At 33.8% G+C, this 18,083-nt stretch overlaps 1 protein-coding gene and 1 pseudogene across 1 annotated transcript; both read left to right on the forward strand.

Annotated features, from left to right (window-relative positions):
* The first annotated feature begins 4,178 nt into the window (after nucleotides 1–4,178).
* Nucleotides 4,179–5,922, forward strand: LOC148550374 (uncharacterized). The gene is made up of 9 exons (XM_088494471.1): nucleotides 4,179–4,385; nucleotides 4,475–4,572; nucleotides 4,659–4,743; nucleotides 4,798–4,887; nucleotides 5,098–5,190; nucleotides 5,270–5,404; nucleotides 5,533–5,654; nucleotides 5,753–5,822; nucleotides 5,905–5,922. The coding sequence occupies exons 1-9, from the start codon at nucleotides 4,179–4,181 to the stop codon at nucleotides 5,920–5,922; spliced, it is 918 nt and encodes a 305-aa protein (XP_088350597.1).
* A 6,465-nt stretch (nucleotides 5,923–12,387) lies between these two features.
* On the forward strand, nucleotides 12,388–16,274 carry LOC107606587 (pentatricopeptide repeat-containing protein At3g02330, mitochondrial pseudogene; annotated as a pseudogene).
* Nucleotides 16,275–18,083: the final 1,809 nt, after the last annotated feature.

Here is an 18,083-nt window from a genome sequence, read left to right on the forward strand (position 1 = left end):
TAATATTTGTGGCATTACACTTTTTTGGTGGATCCAAACTGTTCTAGAAGTTTAATCATGTTGTCCATTGAATAGAATCATGTAGATTGCATTATCTGGTTTGCATATATTGGGAGCTATAGAAGTAAAATTCTTATTTGTTTTTTGTTTTGTTCAAAAAGAAGAATTTCAATCATGATAGAAGCTACGGAAATGGATTACTTTTCCTACTCTCTTTTATGGGCAGAAATTGCTAGAGAGTAAGAAATTTTGCCAACTTTAGAACTTGCTAGATTGTATGATATGGTTATTGAGGTTTGACTCTTGGATGAATCATTAATTATACAGTTATATATATACTATTTAGTTTCTTCCAACTATGACCTTGATTTTTGGTGAAGAATTCGGGGAGTATTGTTTAGGTGTGTAGCATGACATAGTTTTTGTGGAGACTCGGAAGGAATATGTTGCATCCTTTCCATGTTTTGTATATATTATTCGGTTTAGTTGTTACTTGTTTATAATCTGTATACAGAGATTCGGGAAGGATTATGTTGCATCATTGCCATGTTTTGTATATATCATTCTGTTAGTTTTTAGAGTTGGTATTTATTCTTTTGTGAGATGGAATTTCTCATTGGTATGGATGTTGTATTTTTATCTATTTTCAGAAATCAATCCAGGAAGACGGCAAGGTTCTGCCGGAGTTCGAAGATGCTGAAGAAAGTGAGTGGTTGTGTTTCTGCTATTCATTCAGTTCTGCTCTGTCTTATGGATTACTGTTCTCAGATTATTCATTTTTCCTTTATTTATTTTTTATTTTTTTTTCCAGGACAACTTTTTGAAGCACTTATGCTTGAGCTGGATAACAATACAAGTGTTGATTTTTTACCTTTCTATTAGGTAGAATTATAAGTCCTTTTTAGTTAAAAACAAAGAAAATAAAATTTCTTTTGGTTGATCAATTTTCTTTTCTATAAAGATAGTCAAAGTATGTTGATAGGTTTCGGCTTGATGGTTAGATATCCATGTTGGATGCAATGGACTTTGGTACAAAATGTCCAAGGAAATAGAAGATTGATACAAAGAGATTCTGTTAAGTGATTTTTTTATACACCTTTTTATTCCCTAAAAACCGAATAATGAGCATGATTAGTGAATGAATCATTATTATCTAAATTTCAAGATTTAAAGTAATTTTGTTGTTATAGTTGTGAAATATATATTATACAGCTTATTTTTTTACTTTAATAAAGAAGAGTTCATCATAAAAAAATTAAAAAAAAATGAGATAAATAGCATTGCTGATTTTGAGTTTTATTCAGAATTATAAGTTATTAATAGGATAACGAAAAAGTGATACACAATGAGAGAAATAAAAAATACATAATTAAAAAATTCGTCTATTTTAGTAAGTCTAACAAGAAGACATGAATAATTCTTCCCAATTTCAGTAAAGATGCTATGGGTGTATCATAAGCCACCATAATTGAAACCTCTCGTTAACATCTGCCCGTATCTTATTCCAATCTTCGGTGACGAAATCCAATGCTAAATACATTCTACTCATTTCCTCTTGCAGCTGTAACTTATTTTACACATGTATTAGTGTAATTAAAGAGAGAAATTCTCTATGTTAAAAATTACCTTTGGGGGGACCACAAGAGTGAATTCCTGTTGCACATCCATCCATTGCATAACCCATACAGCTGAATCATTGCTGTGTGAAAACGTATCATGTAATATAACATAAGGCCGTCGAAAGCAATATATATATATATTAAATAACCAACAATTTGAATAATTACCTATTTGTGCACCTAGGAATACCTATTGCCCTACGGACGTCCCAACCCTCGAAACTCACTATTTCTTGTATACCACATTTTGCATACTTCTCTAAAAATATTATTTTAGAAAGAGCCACTCCCTGTAATCAGAATATTGTGCTTTATTATTCGAAGTAATATTATTATTAGCTTTGTTTCTATAGTAGGAGAACTTACTCTATTTCTAATATGATGCTTGCGTGATTCATCATCTTCAACCTTATAGTGAGAGTCTAAATGATAAAGTATTTTGTCAGAAATTCTCATTACCATTAGATACCAGTGATCATTCTCTTTGATTGGGACATATATCTGTATAACAAATAGGATGTAATATGTATAAGTACAAGTTTGAGTACTTTTTATTATAATAAAAATATTCCAATAATCAATGAGAACTTACAAATTGAAGGTCACGGGTTGGTGGCATATAATGTGCATATTTTTTCAGTAGGTCATGATCCTCCATATGTAACGACACATCATCCTAGGTATGTTTGGGCACAATGATTATTTATTTTACTTAGTTAAAATGAGCAAATCAAGATTTTGACTTACCTCAAATGATGGTGGAAGGGACTAAACATTCTTTAATTTGGTCATGCTAATATTTGATGTTATCTTCAATGCCATCAGCTTTATTACCAGTTCAAACACTTGCTTTCCAGGTACGAGACAGAACAGATCTTCTCTAGTTGCAGTTGTATCGTGAATATGAACCAAATCCTCTCTAACATGAAGCCAACATGTTAGCCACAGAGATAACTAAAATTAAAAATAAAAGATAACAAAAAAAATGCTCACGCTATATCATTATCAGCAGCAAAGATATACATAACCATATTGACCAAATCCTCACTCAACCTCATATCTTGTGGTGGTTTGAATGAACAGTTAAGATTTTGCACAAAACATAAATGTTATCCACAATATACGTATCTGAATACTATGCCAAAAAAATTATTTTTAACTAAATCAAATACCTTTGGGATAGAAGTTGACTTGAAAGCCATTTTTTTTGTTTCGCAGAGGTCGTTAACCGTGCATTGTCTATGGTGAAAGTTATAGGCCCTTTACGTACTCTAGTTTCTGCCATCTTATTTAATAGTTGACCTTTGTGCTCAAATTTTGGCATTTTAGCTGGTTGTGCAAACGCCATGTTTTGGATAGATGATGGATTATTGACTCTTGCCAATTTGTCTTTTTGCCTTACAAACGTACTCGGATGTTCTTGCACAGTTTTATTAGTTTTTCTATTTCTTTGGAAACCCAATCTTGACTTTGGTTTTGTTTTTCTTCTCCATCCGAGCATGTTTTTGTCCCTTTGTAGAACGATGGTGACAGATTGTGCAAAATCTCAACATCCTTATTTTCGTTGGATAAGTCCGTAAACACACAATGTTCGGACTTTACTTGCAACGGACAATAGTTCTTCTTTGTTACATCACCACAGGATTTATTCTTCATCTCATATAGGTCCGTACTGTCGAATTTCTCATGCTTCTCATCAGTTTTACATTGAAGGGCGGTTAATTTATCAAGTGACTTCTTCGCCATCCACATTGCTTTTTCCATCTCATCAACTCTCTTGGATAAAGACTACATTATAAAAAGAAAGTTAGCGTTGGTATATATAACTAACATTGTAATTTGTCATTATAAAAAGAAAATTGCATGTAGTATTTGTTTCAATGGAGAATTTTCAATAATTTCCATCGAAGAAGATCCAATGTGATCGTCTACTACTTTTTTTTCCATTGCTCTACTAGATTGTAAATTGTAGTTTTAGTAAAGATAGTTAATAGTGTTCTATGTTTGAGTGTTTATATATAAGAATAAGATTATGTTTCACACAACTAATTCTCCTTTAATAATTTAAATATGATAACCAATAATTTGTAATTTAACTTTAACTTAAAAATCAAAATTTATACAAAATTTAACAACTTTCCACGGTCAAAATTACTATCCTTTTATTTTGTATTAAAATAATAATAAATTTGAGGTTATATTTTAAATATTAGCTTTTTAAAAAAGATAAAATTGGATTATTTTATATAATCTTATTATTCTTAACTTCTTTTTATCTTACTATAATTAGATAACTTTTTTTTTAAAAAAAGATAGAAATAAAATATTTTAAAATTTGTATTATTTTTATCTTATCTTATCTTTTATAACCGAATTTGCTATATATTCATCCTAAGGGGTTATATGGTACCATACAAGACAAAATACTATCTGAGTGAGTAGTGAAAGATTATTTTAATGAAAAATATGTAGGTCAAGAATATGTTTAACGATATAACAAAAATGATAGAAAATTTAGAATCGGTCATTTATGTTCTACACAAAAAAATTGATATGATCATGGCACAACAAATAACTTCCACAAATAGTAGTTCGATATTGGATCCTACTATAGTTGTGCAATCTTCGGAAAGTACAAAAACTAGTGATCTTACTAGTATCTTGTCAATTCAACCCAAAAAGTTATTCCACTCGGATATTACTCGTGAAGCAACAACTCCACCTAATGGACAACCACATGTTAGAGTAGGAGCTGTACTGTTAAAGGTAACCTTATTTTTTTTCTTTTCTTTTACTTTTTTTTTCTTTTTTCTTTATTTTTTAGTGTAATCTTGAAACTATTTTTTTAACTGCAGTGGTGGACATTTATTGCATTTGAGTCTATACCTTCGATGATGTTAACCGATTCTCAAGCTGATATTGCAGCCTATATTTTTTCGGATATGTTAGATCCGTACGTGTGGTTTATGATTATGTGTAATATATAATGGTTTAAAAATTCTATGATTCTCCCAGCTAACCATTTTATGACTTTGTCAGTTCTGAAGAGTTGGTAATCTCATATGAAAAAGGTTATAGAAGTACATTTAGATGTCTTGTGCCGGAGAGATGTGTCGAATCACGAGTAAGTATAGAGGTCAATGCATATTGTTTTACATACAATTTTAACATATTGTAGGTTATAAACCTGGTGGCACTTATGATGACATGTGTATTTCGACGTAGGAATGAAGATCCAATTTGCTGGTTCATGCCTGAACATTTTGCAGTGAAGTTATCCCTATAATATTTCTAAATTATTAGTTAATATTTTTGTCTAATAGTTTGAGTGGATATACTAATTTAGAAAGAAGTTCTTTTTTCTAGACTAAACCATGCTATCTACTCACACGAGTAAAGTGTATAATTAAATTATCAATTCAAAAACAGTTGTTAAATTAAAAACATATTTTCATTTAACAATATTTTTTGTATCCAGCGATATGCTTTAAGCGACGAATACACACCGGCCGAGGTTATTTTTGATTTTCTTGGAGCATATATGTCACTGAAAATTAGCCACGTCATTAGGGTACAAGTGACCAATTTGTTTCCCATTAATATACTATTATATTTTTTTAATGTTTATAATGGTTTAAGGTTTATCGCAGGTTTCTATCCCTATCTGTGAGGAACTACATTGGTATTTTATTATTGTTGACTTTACGAGTCGTCGCCTAATCATATTGGATTCACTGCCTTGTGTTAGAAAACATCAACAATGCAAAAGGACATCAATTAAAGTGGTAATTATTTGTTCTAAATCAGTACTCAATCATCTAGAATCGCTTAACAATTTAACAATTTAAATAACCATTTGTTATAACTAGTACTCTTAGTCAATTTAAATCATTTACAATTCACTCTTGTACAGGCAACTTATTTAGAAGCGATGTTAGATGATCATATTTTTTATGATGATAAGTCTAAAGTTGTAGATTGCTCCACTTTTTGGCCTATCACACCTTTTGGCCTACCCACTCAAAAAAATAGATCGTAAGTCTAATATTTAATTTTTTTTAAATATCATAACTCGTTCAATAGTTTATATCTTATATATATAATAACTATTTGTTGAATGCTTTATATCTTAGGAATGATAGCGGAGTTTGGACAACCAGTTGGATGAGAGAATGTAGTTTACAAGATGACTTTAATATTCAGGTCATATTTATAACAAAGTATTTTTAACATAATTTTTTCAACACACTTCTAATTAGAATTATATTGTTGGTGGTCTTAGCAGATTAACGACTCCACATGAATGAGACTTGCCGTAGATCTGGTTTTAGAGGAGTACAATGATTTGTATCTCGTAATCCAAGAAATGCTTGGCAATATAGGACCAAGGTGGAAGCAGAGCATGAAGACATTCGGGAATGAGGAATTATCTTTTTAGATATTTTTATATTTTCTTTGAAAGACAAATTACTAAGCTATGTTTCATTAGTTTATACACTAATTTGTCCTTCTTCTATATATTATAATTCTATATTACTAATTTCTTTTACTTTATCGGTTAATATAAATTATTCATAACCTATATATTCCTGTAACTAATTATTGCTGAGTATGATAAATACAATATAACTTAATCCAAAAAATGAAAAAAAGCAAAGTTCAAACATATCCTGAATTTATAAGATATAATTGATCTATCTTAATCCAAAAAATGAACAAGAGCAAAGTTCAAACAAAGGGAGATTGGAAGGATTCAATGACAATATTTTCTATATGAGCATGTGCACTAAGATCCTTCCTCCTACCAATCTCTCCCAAACATAGAAGGGCAAGGTTCTGCTTAGAAGAATTAGAACTGTTGTCATCCTTGAGAATGTCTGTCAGCATTTTCACTGTGGACGAACACTTCTGATCCCAGCAGTAAGGCACAGAACAGCCACACATTGAACTATTGAATGCGACGCTTGTTTGGCAATGCCATCTGACTATGGTGAAGGCTTGGCGCTGGCAAGTAGTGACTCCACCAAGGCTCACCCTCAAGGATAAATATTATGTGTATAGTCTAAGAAATGCAACCATAACAATGTAGTTTTTCAGTAGGAACTCCATCTAAGCAAACAAAAACCCCTTAGGATCCAGTTACAACTTTACAAGGTGTAGGACTTGAGTCCCACAATGAAAATATGGGATAATAGTGGATGGTTTATAGGGTAGGCAACTTTTGTAGTTTGATTTTCCAAAGATTCTTATCAGTGAGATATGTTATAACATGTTAGAAACATTTATCAATAAAGAATAAATGAGGATGCCTCCAGACAAGAAAATGCAATCACCTCTCAAGCACTGGTGTTGCATACAACTCTTCATTAAGAGAAGGAATAAGTGGCTTAGGAACCCATTCATCACATAACTCGTCAATTTCATGCAGATATTAAGCAATTTTTCAAAGAGAGTCAAAATACCAAAACATGATTATTCTCAGATTTACTTGCTCTAGAACAAACAGTAAAACAATAAGCATAGGGATTCAACTTAAAAGCTCATTATTATTCATGCAAAGAATAATTTGAGTATGGCTTTCAAAAACAACAATAAACTTAGATATTTCATAGTATCAGAAAAAAGAAATTAAAAAATAAATAAAAATAAAAATACACCACGGGGTACTTTTAAACAAACCTTGTTTGTTAAGGGTAGTTGAGGAGGCTTGTAACTTTTTGGGAAAGCAAGAAAAGGATGACCACAAGGAAAAAAATCTCGATAAACAAGTGTCCCTCAAACACAAGGCAATAACGAAGGAAAAAATCAAATTAATCAATCTCATTGGTAATGAAATATATTGTGCACTCTGATAAGTTTCTAAAAGAAGTAAGACAAAGAGAAGAAGGAAAAGAGGATTCTAACTCCACTTCTCAAAAATAAAAAAAGACAGAGAGGCTTCCAATCTAGATTTTGATTAATTTCAATGCAAGCTTCAAATATTTTCATACAATCAACAAATCATAAATCTTTACATTTGCAGAAATAGTGTTTGCATAATAGACTAAAGTAGCAAAAAAATTTTGTAAAGCCAAAAGGGCTTGCCCCTGCAGCAAGGAGCTTTTAATTAATGTCAGAGCTTGAGAAAAAACTTTGTTTCTAACAGCCAGACCAACACTAGGACTGGACCTCTTGTCACTCATTAACGTGCAGCAGAGTTCAAGGGAAAGAGCTGTTATATGTAAATCAGAATCACTAATTAGTCCCGAGAGTTCTACAATAATAACTTCATATGCAGAAGAACCAATCTTATCACCATATGCAACTATAAGTGAATTTAAGGTTCCTAAGGTTGCTTGTCTTAGTGCTCGATTAGCTTTCTATAGAAATGCAGTCAACTCTGCTATTACATGCTCAAGAACACGACAGATCCACCCGAAGTGGAGAAGCAGCAATGACAACAAATGCCTTGACAGCTGTAGGACAAGTTATCTCATTTCCCATTTGTTCAACAAGTACAGGAAGGCATGCTGGTAGTTCTTCATTTAGATGATCACCAAATGTTGACACAATGAAGCCAATGCAAGAGATGGCACACTCCTTAACCTCCTGATCCTGATCTTGGTTTATTATGCGTGACATAATGCCATTATAAATGGGATGGATGTACGGTCTGAAATCAAATCCAGATCCCTCAATACTTGGGCAGACAACACGTACGAGTTCTCCGCTTACCCTCAAGGCCTTAGCAGTGACCTTTTAATATCGCTCACCAACAGCTGATAGAACAGGAGCAGAAAGAGCCTTAATATATGGGTGGAAAATATCAGGAGAGTGTGAAAATAATACCAGTCTAGTAAATACGAGAGCTGCAATATTCAAATTTGATGTAGATGATTTGTCATTTAATACTTTTTCGATTCCTGGAATGAGTGATCCAATGTGGTCTACAAGACAGTCTGGCAAGACAACCACCAATTCTTTCAAAATAGAAAATGCACCAACCTTTGTCTTGATAGATTTCCTACGCAACTGCCTATTTATAGATTTGACAATCTTTGAAACTTCTTGCTTCAACAACCATCTAGGACTCGTTTCATTTGCATCAATTTGCCCTTTAGTTACATTGCCAGTTTGACGTAAGAGCTCAATGAAAGTATTAAATACATCCATCTTGACATTTTCTTCTCTCTCTTTAAATCTGTCAATCAATTTGGGACAAGCCTCATCATATAGCTTTGAAAGCATTTCAGGGCGAGAAACAATCAATGCTGCTAGGCATTTGGCTGCTGCTCTTCGAACCTTCCAGCTGACATCTCAATTATATCTAAAACTCCTGTATCTTAATTCTTAATTGCTTTTGACACAATCAATCAAGTAATCATACCATATCGGTTATATTAAAACAATGATTATTTTCTTGGTGGAACCTAATGGAAAAAGAAGTAATGAGGTAATAATGTGCACAAAGAAAGTAGAGAAGTGAAAGAAATTGATACCCATTTCTGGTGCACAGAGGGCAACGTCGTTGTTCTGCTTTATGTACCTCTACATCAGTAAGAAAATTAAAATTCCATGGAACCAAAACCAAAATTAACAATCAAGTAGTGGCACAATTACAAAATTAACAATCGCAGGGAGTGGACCAAAATCAGAATTCGATGGAACCAAAACCAAAATCAAGAAGAGGAAAACCCTAAATTCGGTAATTTGATAACAGCACATCACAAGAAATGAACCGAAATAGAACTTCCATGAAATTACTAGGAAGAAATAAGCAATGAAGAGCATTGAGTCAATTATCAAAGCCTCATCAAAGATGAAATGCTAGAAAAAATAATTAAGAGTGAATACAAAATCGAAATTGAAAACATTATTGAGAGAGGATGTAATTAGAATAATTAGCATATAATAATCATTGAAGTAATTAGAATAAGAGGATGTGAATTTAGTTACAGATCTAAAAGTGAGAAGTTAGAACACAAACTGTGAAATAGATCGAGGAGGCGAAGGCACGATAATGGACAAGGAGAAGCTACCAGAGCAAAAGCTCATGGAAGAAGGAGAAGCTAGCAGGAGCAAAAACGACGTTTTGGGCGACGGCGGCTGAAGCAGGTTGCGCGGCGGCGGCGGATTAGTCCTCGCGTCGTCTGAGGGGTGTTGCGGCGGCGAGGATAAGCGAACCATAAGAGGAAGATGATGAGAGAATGGCAATAATTGAAATTGGAAGAAAAACCCTAGCATTTCCCAACTTCTTCCGCTGTGAACAACTCCCCGGCATCATGATGCGCTGCTCAGATCAGATGAATCTATAGTAACGAATAGCTCTTCCGCAAGCCGTAAGGTACAGGGTCCAGAACTTCCATTCTGCTATGGTTTTCTGAATTTGAAATAAAAAAGAAAAGAAAAAAATAAAAAAAATCAAAATTTTGAGGGATCAAAATCTAATTAGTAATTTTAAAAAAAAGGGTATGTTTTGTAGTTATTTTGATGATGATTAATGATATTTCTATAAAAAAAGTAGGAGTAAGGAATCCATGGCCTAATATTAAATTTAATAGGACTTTGAACAGTTCATAAAATTAGTTTAAAACATTTTTTATTTTAATCAATTTATCATTGTATGCTTAATTAAAAATTCAATTAGTAACATATTTGCAGTTATACGATCAAAGTTAGTAAGATATTTGAGGTTTAATAACACATGATGATTTTATACAATATTTGGGCTTCAATTAGAATACTTTGTTTGCTGTTGTCGTTAAAACAAAACGTACAGCCAAAACTACTATTGAATTTGAATGAGTAATAGTCCGCGGAAAACACCCCTATTCAGTTAGTTGAACATGAATGATGAATCCCTGAATCCCTAACTACTGTCGTCACTCCCTCTGTTCTCACATTCAGCAAAACCTCAGCCCTTTCCCAAGTTCTCTCCACCTTTCCTCTCACCGCCTCTCCCTCGTCACCGCCGTGCTCCCCTTTCTCACTGCTAGCCCGAGGAGAATCGTCGCGTCAGAGGCAGAACCGTCGCCGTCTTCATTGCATCAGAGCAGAATCATCTTCGTCGCCATCAAGCAAGATCGTCAGAGGCAGAATTGGGTATGTTGCAGTCCAGTCTCCGTTGCCGCCTCCAACAAAATCGTTCTTCATCGCTGTGGTCAGCCTCTTCGCCGTTGGCTGCTCTTCCTTCCGGTAAGTTTGTCTCTGTGATTTCTTCGATTTTCATTTACCTTGAAGCATTTGTTAATTATTATAGGTTGTGATTTCTGTGATTTTATATTTGTGTGATCTCTGTGATTGATGGGAATTTATATTAGTAGTTGTCTATGTCTTAATGATGAAAATTCTTACTTGTGATTATGCCTCATATTGTTTAATTGGAGCTATAGTATTTGCTTTAATTAATCAATTCTGCACTCTCATGCAACTAATTACGTATTCATGCACGGTGGCTAAGGGAAATTGAAATTGAATGTTTGATGTTTTTGTGGATTTCTAACGCGATTGAGGATTATCTTTATTTTTTATTAAATTTTTCATGATTTATTTTTGTTTATTTAATATACGTGGAGACCCCTATCCCTGGCGGATACGGGTTCCCTCTTATCGGTTGCGTGGACGGGGCGAAGACCAGGATGTATTATGGAGACGGGGCAGGCGGTATGTCCTTGCTCTCATGAGATCCGTTACCATCCCTAGTTACCTTTGCTGTCTCCTTGGTTTTATTTGTTTTTAGGAACTCTGACTCTAATGTTTTGGCTAATTGTATAGTATTTGTTGAATTGATTGTTTGTTTCTGAAACATATGTTGATTCCTATTTTTTCATATTATCCAACATAGAAATCCTAGACTAAATATAAGTTTCTCTTTTAATTCCTTTCCTTCATTCCTTATTCTTAGAATAGTCTCCCTTAACCATGCTCCAAAAGATGTTATCAAACTCTTTGTTGGTGAACATTGTATTTGTGAACTAAACCAAATGGCTTTTGTCCATGGGCATAGTAGCAAGCCGTGCTCCATTGTTTCCTCTTCCCTTGGAAAATTTCACAAAAGAAGTAGATTATGTACAGGACTCGGATTGGACAGGACCCAGTTTTTTGGGACAACCCTGGACAGGTTTAATCTAAATTGGGTCACTGTACTCATTCTTTGGTTAGATTCAATATAAGTTTTGGTTGGAGGCTTGGTTCAAGCGGCATATCATATACCTCCCAAAGAGCCATAGTTGAGTTCGAATCTAGCTTTAGCCAGCAATGGAAAAAGGAATCCATGTAATGTGTGCGACTGTATCTTGTTGTATGACAAAAAAAATATGGTATAAGCGTATAGGTTTGACCTAATGGTATATAGGTTTTATCGGATTTGAGTTGAATAAAGGTTTAGAAAATCGACTTGATGAATATTGAGACCCAAAAATGTTATGTGTATACTAAAACTAGTCACCAAATTAGTCGCTATATATTTTTGTAAAAATACATGTATAGTTTCACATATTTTCAGTTTGTATTTTATATGTCAACATAAATTCTATATGGATAACTAATTTATTAATTATTTCTATTTGTGTACATATATCATAGTTCATTTTAAACCCGATGTTAACGAAGGTAAACCCAGTCCAAACACCCGTGTACGTCGCTAGAAGCAACATATAAAAGAAACCCATGACGCCCCCAAAGAATCACGGTGGACTTCCGATGAGACTTGGCGCTGCGGTACTTCGCAAATGGTGATGTCTTGATTCCCCTAGCGGTGGCCCATTTCCAATATTCCCTCACTATTCTAATGAATCCCATCAAGAAATTAACATTTTCCCACATTTTTCAAAGATGTTCCTCTCTTAGAGTCCTCAATCCTGGAAATCAAGCCCATGCCCAAATGATAGTAACTACTTTTGTGCCCAGCATCTATGTTACCAATTGTTTGCTTCAATTCTACTGTAAATGTTCCAATATGACCTACGCATTCAAGGTGTTTGATAGAATGCCAAAAAGGGATATAATCTCATAGAACACCATGTTGTTTGGCTATGCTAGAATTGGGAACATAGGGTTTGCACTGTACTTTTTTTATTTAATGCCAGAGAGAGATGTGGTTTCTTGGAACTCTATACTCTCGTGTGCTATTTACAAAATGGCACTGATCAAAAGGCGATTGACATTTTTAAAAGGATGAGATCACTAAGAATTCCACATGACTATGCTACCTTTGCTGTTGTTCTAAAGGCATATTCAGGTATTGGAGACTATTGCTTAGGTCTTCAAGTGCACTGCCTTGCAAGTCGCATGGGTTTCGATAATGACATTGTAACGGCTAGTGCTCTAGTAGATATGTATTCAAAGTGTAAGAAGCTAGACAATTGCATGGTCATGCTTTAAAATTTTCTTTTGAATATGATACTATAGTGGGAACTGCCACCTTGGACATGTTTTCAAAATGCAACAGAAGGTCCGATGCACGAAAGCTTTTCAACTCATTGCCCAATCCTACTCGGCAATCTTATAATGCCATTATTGTTGGATATGCTCGTCAAGACCAGGGTCTTAAAGCTTTAGAAAATGTTCAATCTTTAAAAAGGTCATATCTTGGCTTTGATGAAATTAATTTGTCTGGTGCTTTGACTGCTTGTGCGGCAATCAAAAGCTGGTTGGACGGGATTCAACTACATGGATTAGCAATCAAATGTGGTTTAATATTTGTTATCTGTGTTGCAAATGCTATTTTAGACATGTATGGTAAATGTGGAGGTCTGATGGAATCTTGTTTAATATTTGATGAGATGAAAAAGAGGGATGTTGTTTCTTGGAATGCAATTATTTTAGCTCATGAACAAAATGAGGAAGTAGAGACAACACTTTTACTCTTCATTTCAATACTGTGGTCAACAATGGAACCAGATGATTTTACTTATGGTAGTGTTGTAAAAGCATGTGCTGCCCAACAAGCTTTAAACTATGGTATGGAGATTCATGGACAAATTATTAAGTCAGAGTTGGGGTTAGACAGTTTTGTTGGCAGTTCCCTTGTTGATATGTATTGCAAGTGTGGAATGCTAGAGGAGGCTGAAAAGATTCATTACATATTGGAGGGGCAAACAATGGCTTCGTGGAATTCAATACTTTCAGGATTCTCATCGCAAAAGCAAAGTGAAAATGCCCAAAAGCATTTTTCACAGATGCTGGAAATGGGTGTCATACCTGACAATTTCACCTATGCTACAGTTTTGGATATTTGTGCTAATTTGGCTACTGTTGAACTTGGAAAGCAAATTCATGCTCAAATCTTAAAGCTATAGTTGCATTCAGATGTGTATATAGCTAGCACTCTTGTAGATATGTATTCAAAGTGTAGAAATATGCAGGATTCCAGACTAATGTTTAAGAAGGCACCTAAGAAGGACTATGTGACTTGGAGTGCTATGATTTGTGCATATGTGACGTTAGGATTTTTGCCGGTAAAGAATTTCATAAAAACAGTCACGTTGTAGATATAGTCTCTAAACCAACAGAAATCCCTTCGTACAAATGTTTTGGTTGTCACAAGTAAAAAACCCCTAAATAAATTGATAACCAAAGTATTCAAACCTCGGGTCGTCTTCTCAAGGAACTGCAGGGAAGTATGTTCTTATTATTGGTTATGGAGGTTGTAAATTGGGGTTTTGAGAATGAGGAGCGAATGGTTTAATTAGCAATTAAAGTAAATGAAGAACAAGTAATTTAAATGGCAAGTAAAATAAATAAATGACTGTAAATAAACTTTTGGCAAGGTATAAGAAATTAGAGGTCCTATCCTAGTTACCCTTATCAATGATGATGAGAATTGAATCTTAATTCCACTTTGTTAACCTTTACTAAGATAAAGGAAGGTCAAATGATTAATTGGTTTGATCTTCGAATCCTAATTATTTCCTAAGAAAAGATTGGGATTATTGAAGTTCAATTTAATTAACAAGATAACAATTATCAATCATGTTTGAGTTTGATAACTCCTGAGTTACTGATTTCTTAACCAAAACCAAAAGAAGAAAAATAAATCTACTGGAATAAAAATGTCTTCAGATGGGAATAACAATAATGTAAATAAGAGAAAGCAATATTAAACTGAAATACCTCAAATAACATTAATTCAAAAGAGTAATCTGTAACATGAATGCAGCGTAAGCCAAATAGGCAACATAACTAATATAAGCATTAAAGTATCTGAAAGTAAGAGATAAATATAAAGTAAAAGAACATTGAACCTAGGATCGAGAGTCACTCCTAAAACTAAGAGAAATCCTAAATCCTAATCCTAAGAGAGAGGAGAGAATCTCCCTCTCGAAACTAAATCTAAATCATGAAAACTAACTAAAGTGGAGACTCTCTTTGAATGGATGCATTCTCCCACTTCATAACCTCTGGTCTATGCCTTCTGGACTTGGATTTGGGCCAAAAAGGGCTTCAGAATTCGCTGGGAGCGTTTTCTACAATTTCTGGTGCGTGGCCTCTGTCACGCGTTCGCGTGGGTCACGCGGTCGCGTCATTCGGAGTTTTCCTTGTCACGCGGTCGCATCAGTCATGCGGCCACGTCATATTGTTCTGCTCAAGGCGCGCGGTCGCGTTAGTCATGCGGCCGCGTTGCTGCTTCTCCGCGCTTGGCATGCGTCCGCGTCGCCCATGCGATCGCGTGGATGCCAGTTTCTTCACAAACTCAGTTTTATGCTTTCCTTCCATTTTTGTATGTTTTCTTTCCATCCTTTAAGTCATTACTGCCTTAGAAGATCTGAAACTACTCAACACACTAATCACGACATCGAATGGAAATAAAGGTAATTAAAATAATTAATTTTAAAGCATAGGAAAACATGTTTTTCACATACATCACATAATGAGGAAGGGAAAGTAAAACCATGCAAATAATATGAATAAGTGGGTGAAGGATTGAATAAATCACTCAAATTAAGCACAAAATATATCATAAAATATGGGTTTGTCAATATGCATATCATGGTACTTGGAGAAGAAGCCATTAAATTATTTGAGGATATGCAACTTTTGAATGTGAAACCAAATCATACAATTTTTATTTCAGTCCTCAGAGCTTGTGCGCATATGGGTTATCTAGACAGAGGGCTCCATTACTTCCGAAAAATGCAAAACCACTATGGTTTAGATCTACAGATGGAGCATTATTCATGTATGGTAGACCTTCTAGGGAGATTCAGACAAGTAAACGAAGCATTGAAGCTTATTCAAAGCATGCCTTTTGAAGCTGATGATGTAATTTGGAGAACTTTGCTTAGCAATTGCAAGATGCAAAGGAATATAGAAGTCGCAGAAGTAGCATCCAGTTCTTTATTGAAGCTGGACCCACAAGATTCTTCTGCATATGTTCTTTTATCTAATGTATACGCTAATGCGGCAATGTGGGGTGAGGTCGCAAAAGTAAGAAATATAATGAAGAATTATAAGCTAAAGAAGGAGCCTGGTTGTAGCTGGATTGAAGTAAGAAATGAGGTACATGCATTTCTTGTGGGAGACAAGGCACATCCAAGATTTGAAGAGATATATGAGCAAATTTGTCTACTTGTGAATGAGATGAAGTGGGATGGATATGTTCTAGAAATTAATTTCATGCTTGATGAGGAGGCAGAAGAACAAGAGGGTCTCACAGAACATCAATTTGTTATATAGTGAGGCAATGTAGAGAGGATTTCGATCCTTGCTTATGATAGCTCTTTAATTTATGCAATTTCCTTATTTCTTAATTTTTTTAAAATGTGAATGACGAATCTGTCCTGCAATTGAAAGCATGTGTTGAGTTCGTTGACCAAGACATGGACCACACTTTGACCCTCTTATCTTCTACTAAAGGGGCATTTTTGGGTTTCCATAGTTTTGACTAAAAGGTCCTCTTGAAATTGGCAAAATAGTGCGGTGATGACGGATGGCGAGTGAATTATGATCTGAGTAAATTAATTACTTTTTTTTCATATCATATTTATGATTTATACCATGTATATATTAAAAGTCAACTATCAAAGCAATCAGTGATTGGTATAAAATATGTTAACATTTTTATTAGAATAATTGTTTTATCTTTTTTATTTTTAATGTTCATTGTACCTGTAAATTATTTGGGATTAAACAGCATTTGTTTAAAGGGAACTAAAAGAAAACAGTAGTTTCACACTTTCACTAGTTATGAGCCTGTGACTAGAGAAGTAGTTGAAAAGATGGAGATTAATTCTTAGTGTTTTTATGTGTTTGATTTTAGAAAAAACATGTTGAAAGCAATCTTTTTCTTTTGGGGTTGTCCATGGTTCCTTTGAAAGAAGAGATAAGTTTAGTAATTTCATCTGTTACCAACAATCTAGAAGAATTGATTTTCAATAATTGGAATATGCAAAATATATCTTTCTTTGTGGTTTCTAATTGAAATTATTGGTTGTGTTCTTAGTCCAATATAAGATAGATTATTTGTTTTTGCTAAGTTAGAATTTTTACATAAGTAATTTGAAAACTTGATTCCTTTTTTAAGGAACAACTTCCCTGGCAAAGCTCAAGGTGTGAAATTTGCTGGCAAGGTACTCTGGCTAAAGCTGCGCCTGCTAAAGCGGTATGAATGATGCATCTGCCTTAATTGCTATTTTTTTTACCTATTTTTATTTATATTATATGACTTTTGTCTCTTCTTTAATTTGTTCAGTTTACTTTTTGGATGGCAAACATTAATATTTAACTAAGTTTATATGTATTTAACTAATTTTGTTCTTCCTTTTCCTTCCATAACTAACTTCTGTATATTTGGTTTTGAGTTTCCTTTAAAAATAAGTTTCATTCCACATATAAATATTGAAGACTCAAGGGCACCTAGATAACGCAATTGGTTAAAGTCATGTATTACATGCAATATTTTGTGAATATGCAGCAATAATACTAATAATAGTTCATAAATTATTTGCTTTAATTTTCTTTTTCTTATGTTATACATGCATGATGAATGTAGCTTTCCAATTTTTAGTTTGCATTGCGATTTCTATGAACTCGGTATATACCACTGCTGCAGTTCTATGTTATGGTTTGTTGGCAGTTTTTTAGTTATTGAACCATGCTCTTGACTATTTTCTATAACTATAACAACTTGAAAATTATATAGATTTCCTTTTCCCCATTTTGAAAAGTAAACATTTTTTAGTTAACTAATTGAAATTTGAAAAAAAGGTCACTATGTGTAAAACAAACATTTTTTGGTTAACTAATTGATTGTTAGCATTATATTAGAGAAGAGATCATGAACTTGAATTTTATAGTAATTCCATTAGCCTGTGTGTTAGAGTTCAATCGCATCTTTTTGCCCTTGATATGATGAACTTGGATGTAGCTGCTCAATTGCAGTTTAGAAGTACAAAGAAGGCGGCAGAGTAATAAGAGATGTATTCATCCTAATTTTGTGTTATTGCTGAAAGTTTTAAATTGCTCTCTCTTGCCTTTTGTGTTGTT

This window comes from Arachis ipaensis, chromosome B7, assembly GCF_059453495.1.
Source record: "Arachis ipaensis isolate K30076 ecotype BB chromosome B7, ASM5945349v1, whole genome shotgun sequence".
NCBI lineage: Eukaryota > Viridiplantae > Streptophyta > Magnoliopsida > Fabales > Fabaceae > Arachis > Arachis ipaensis.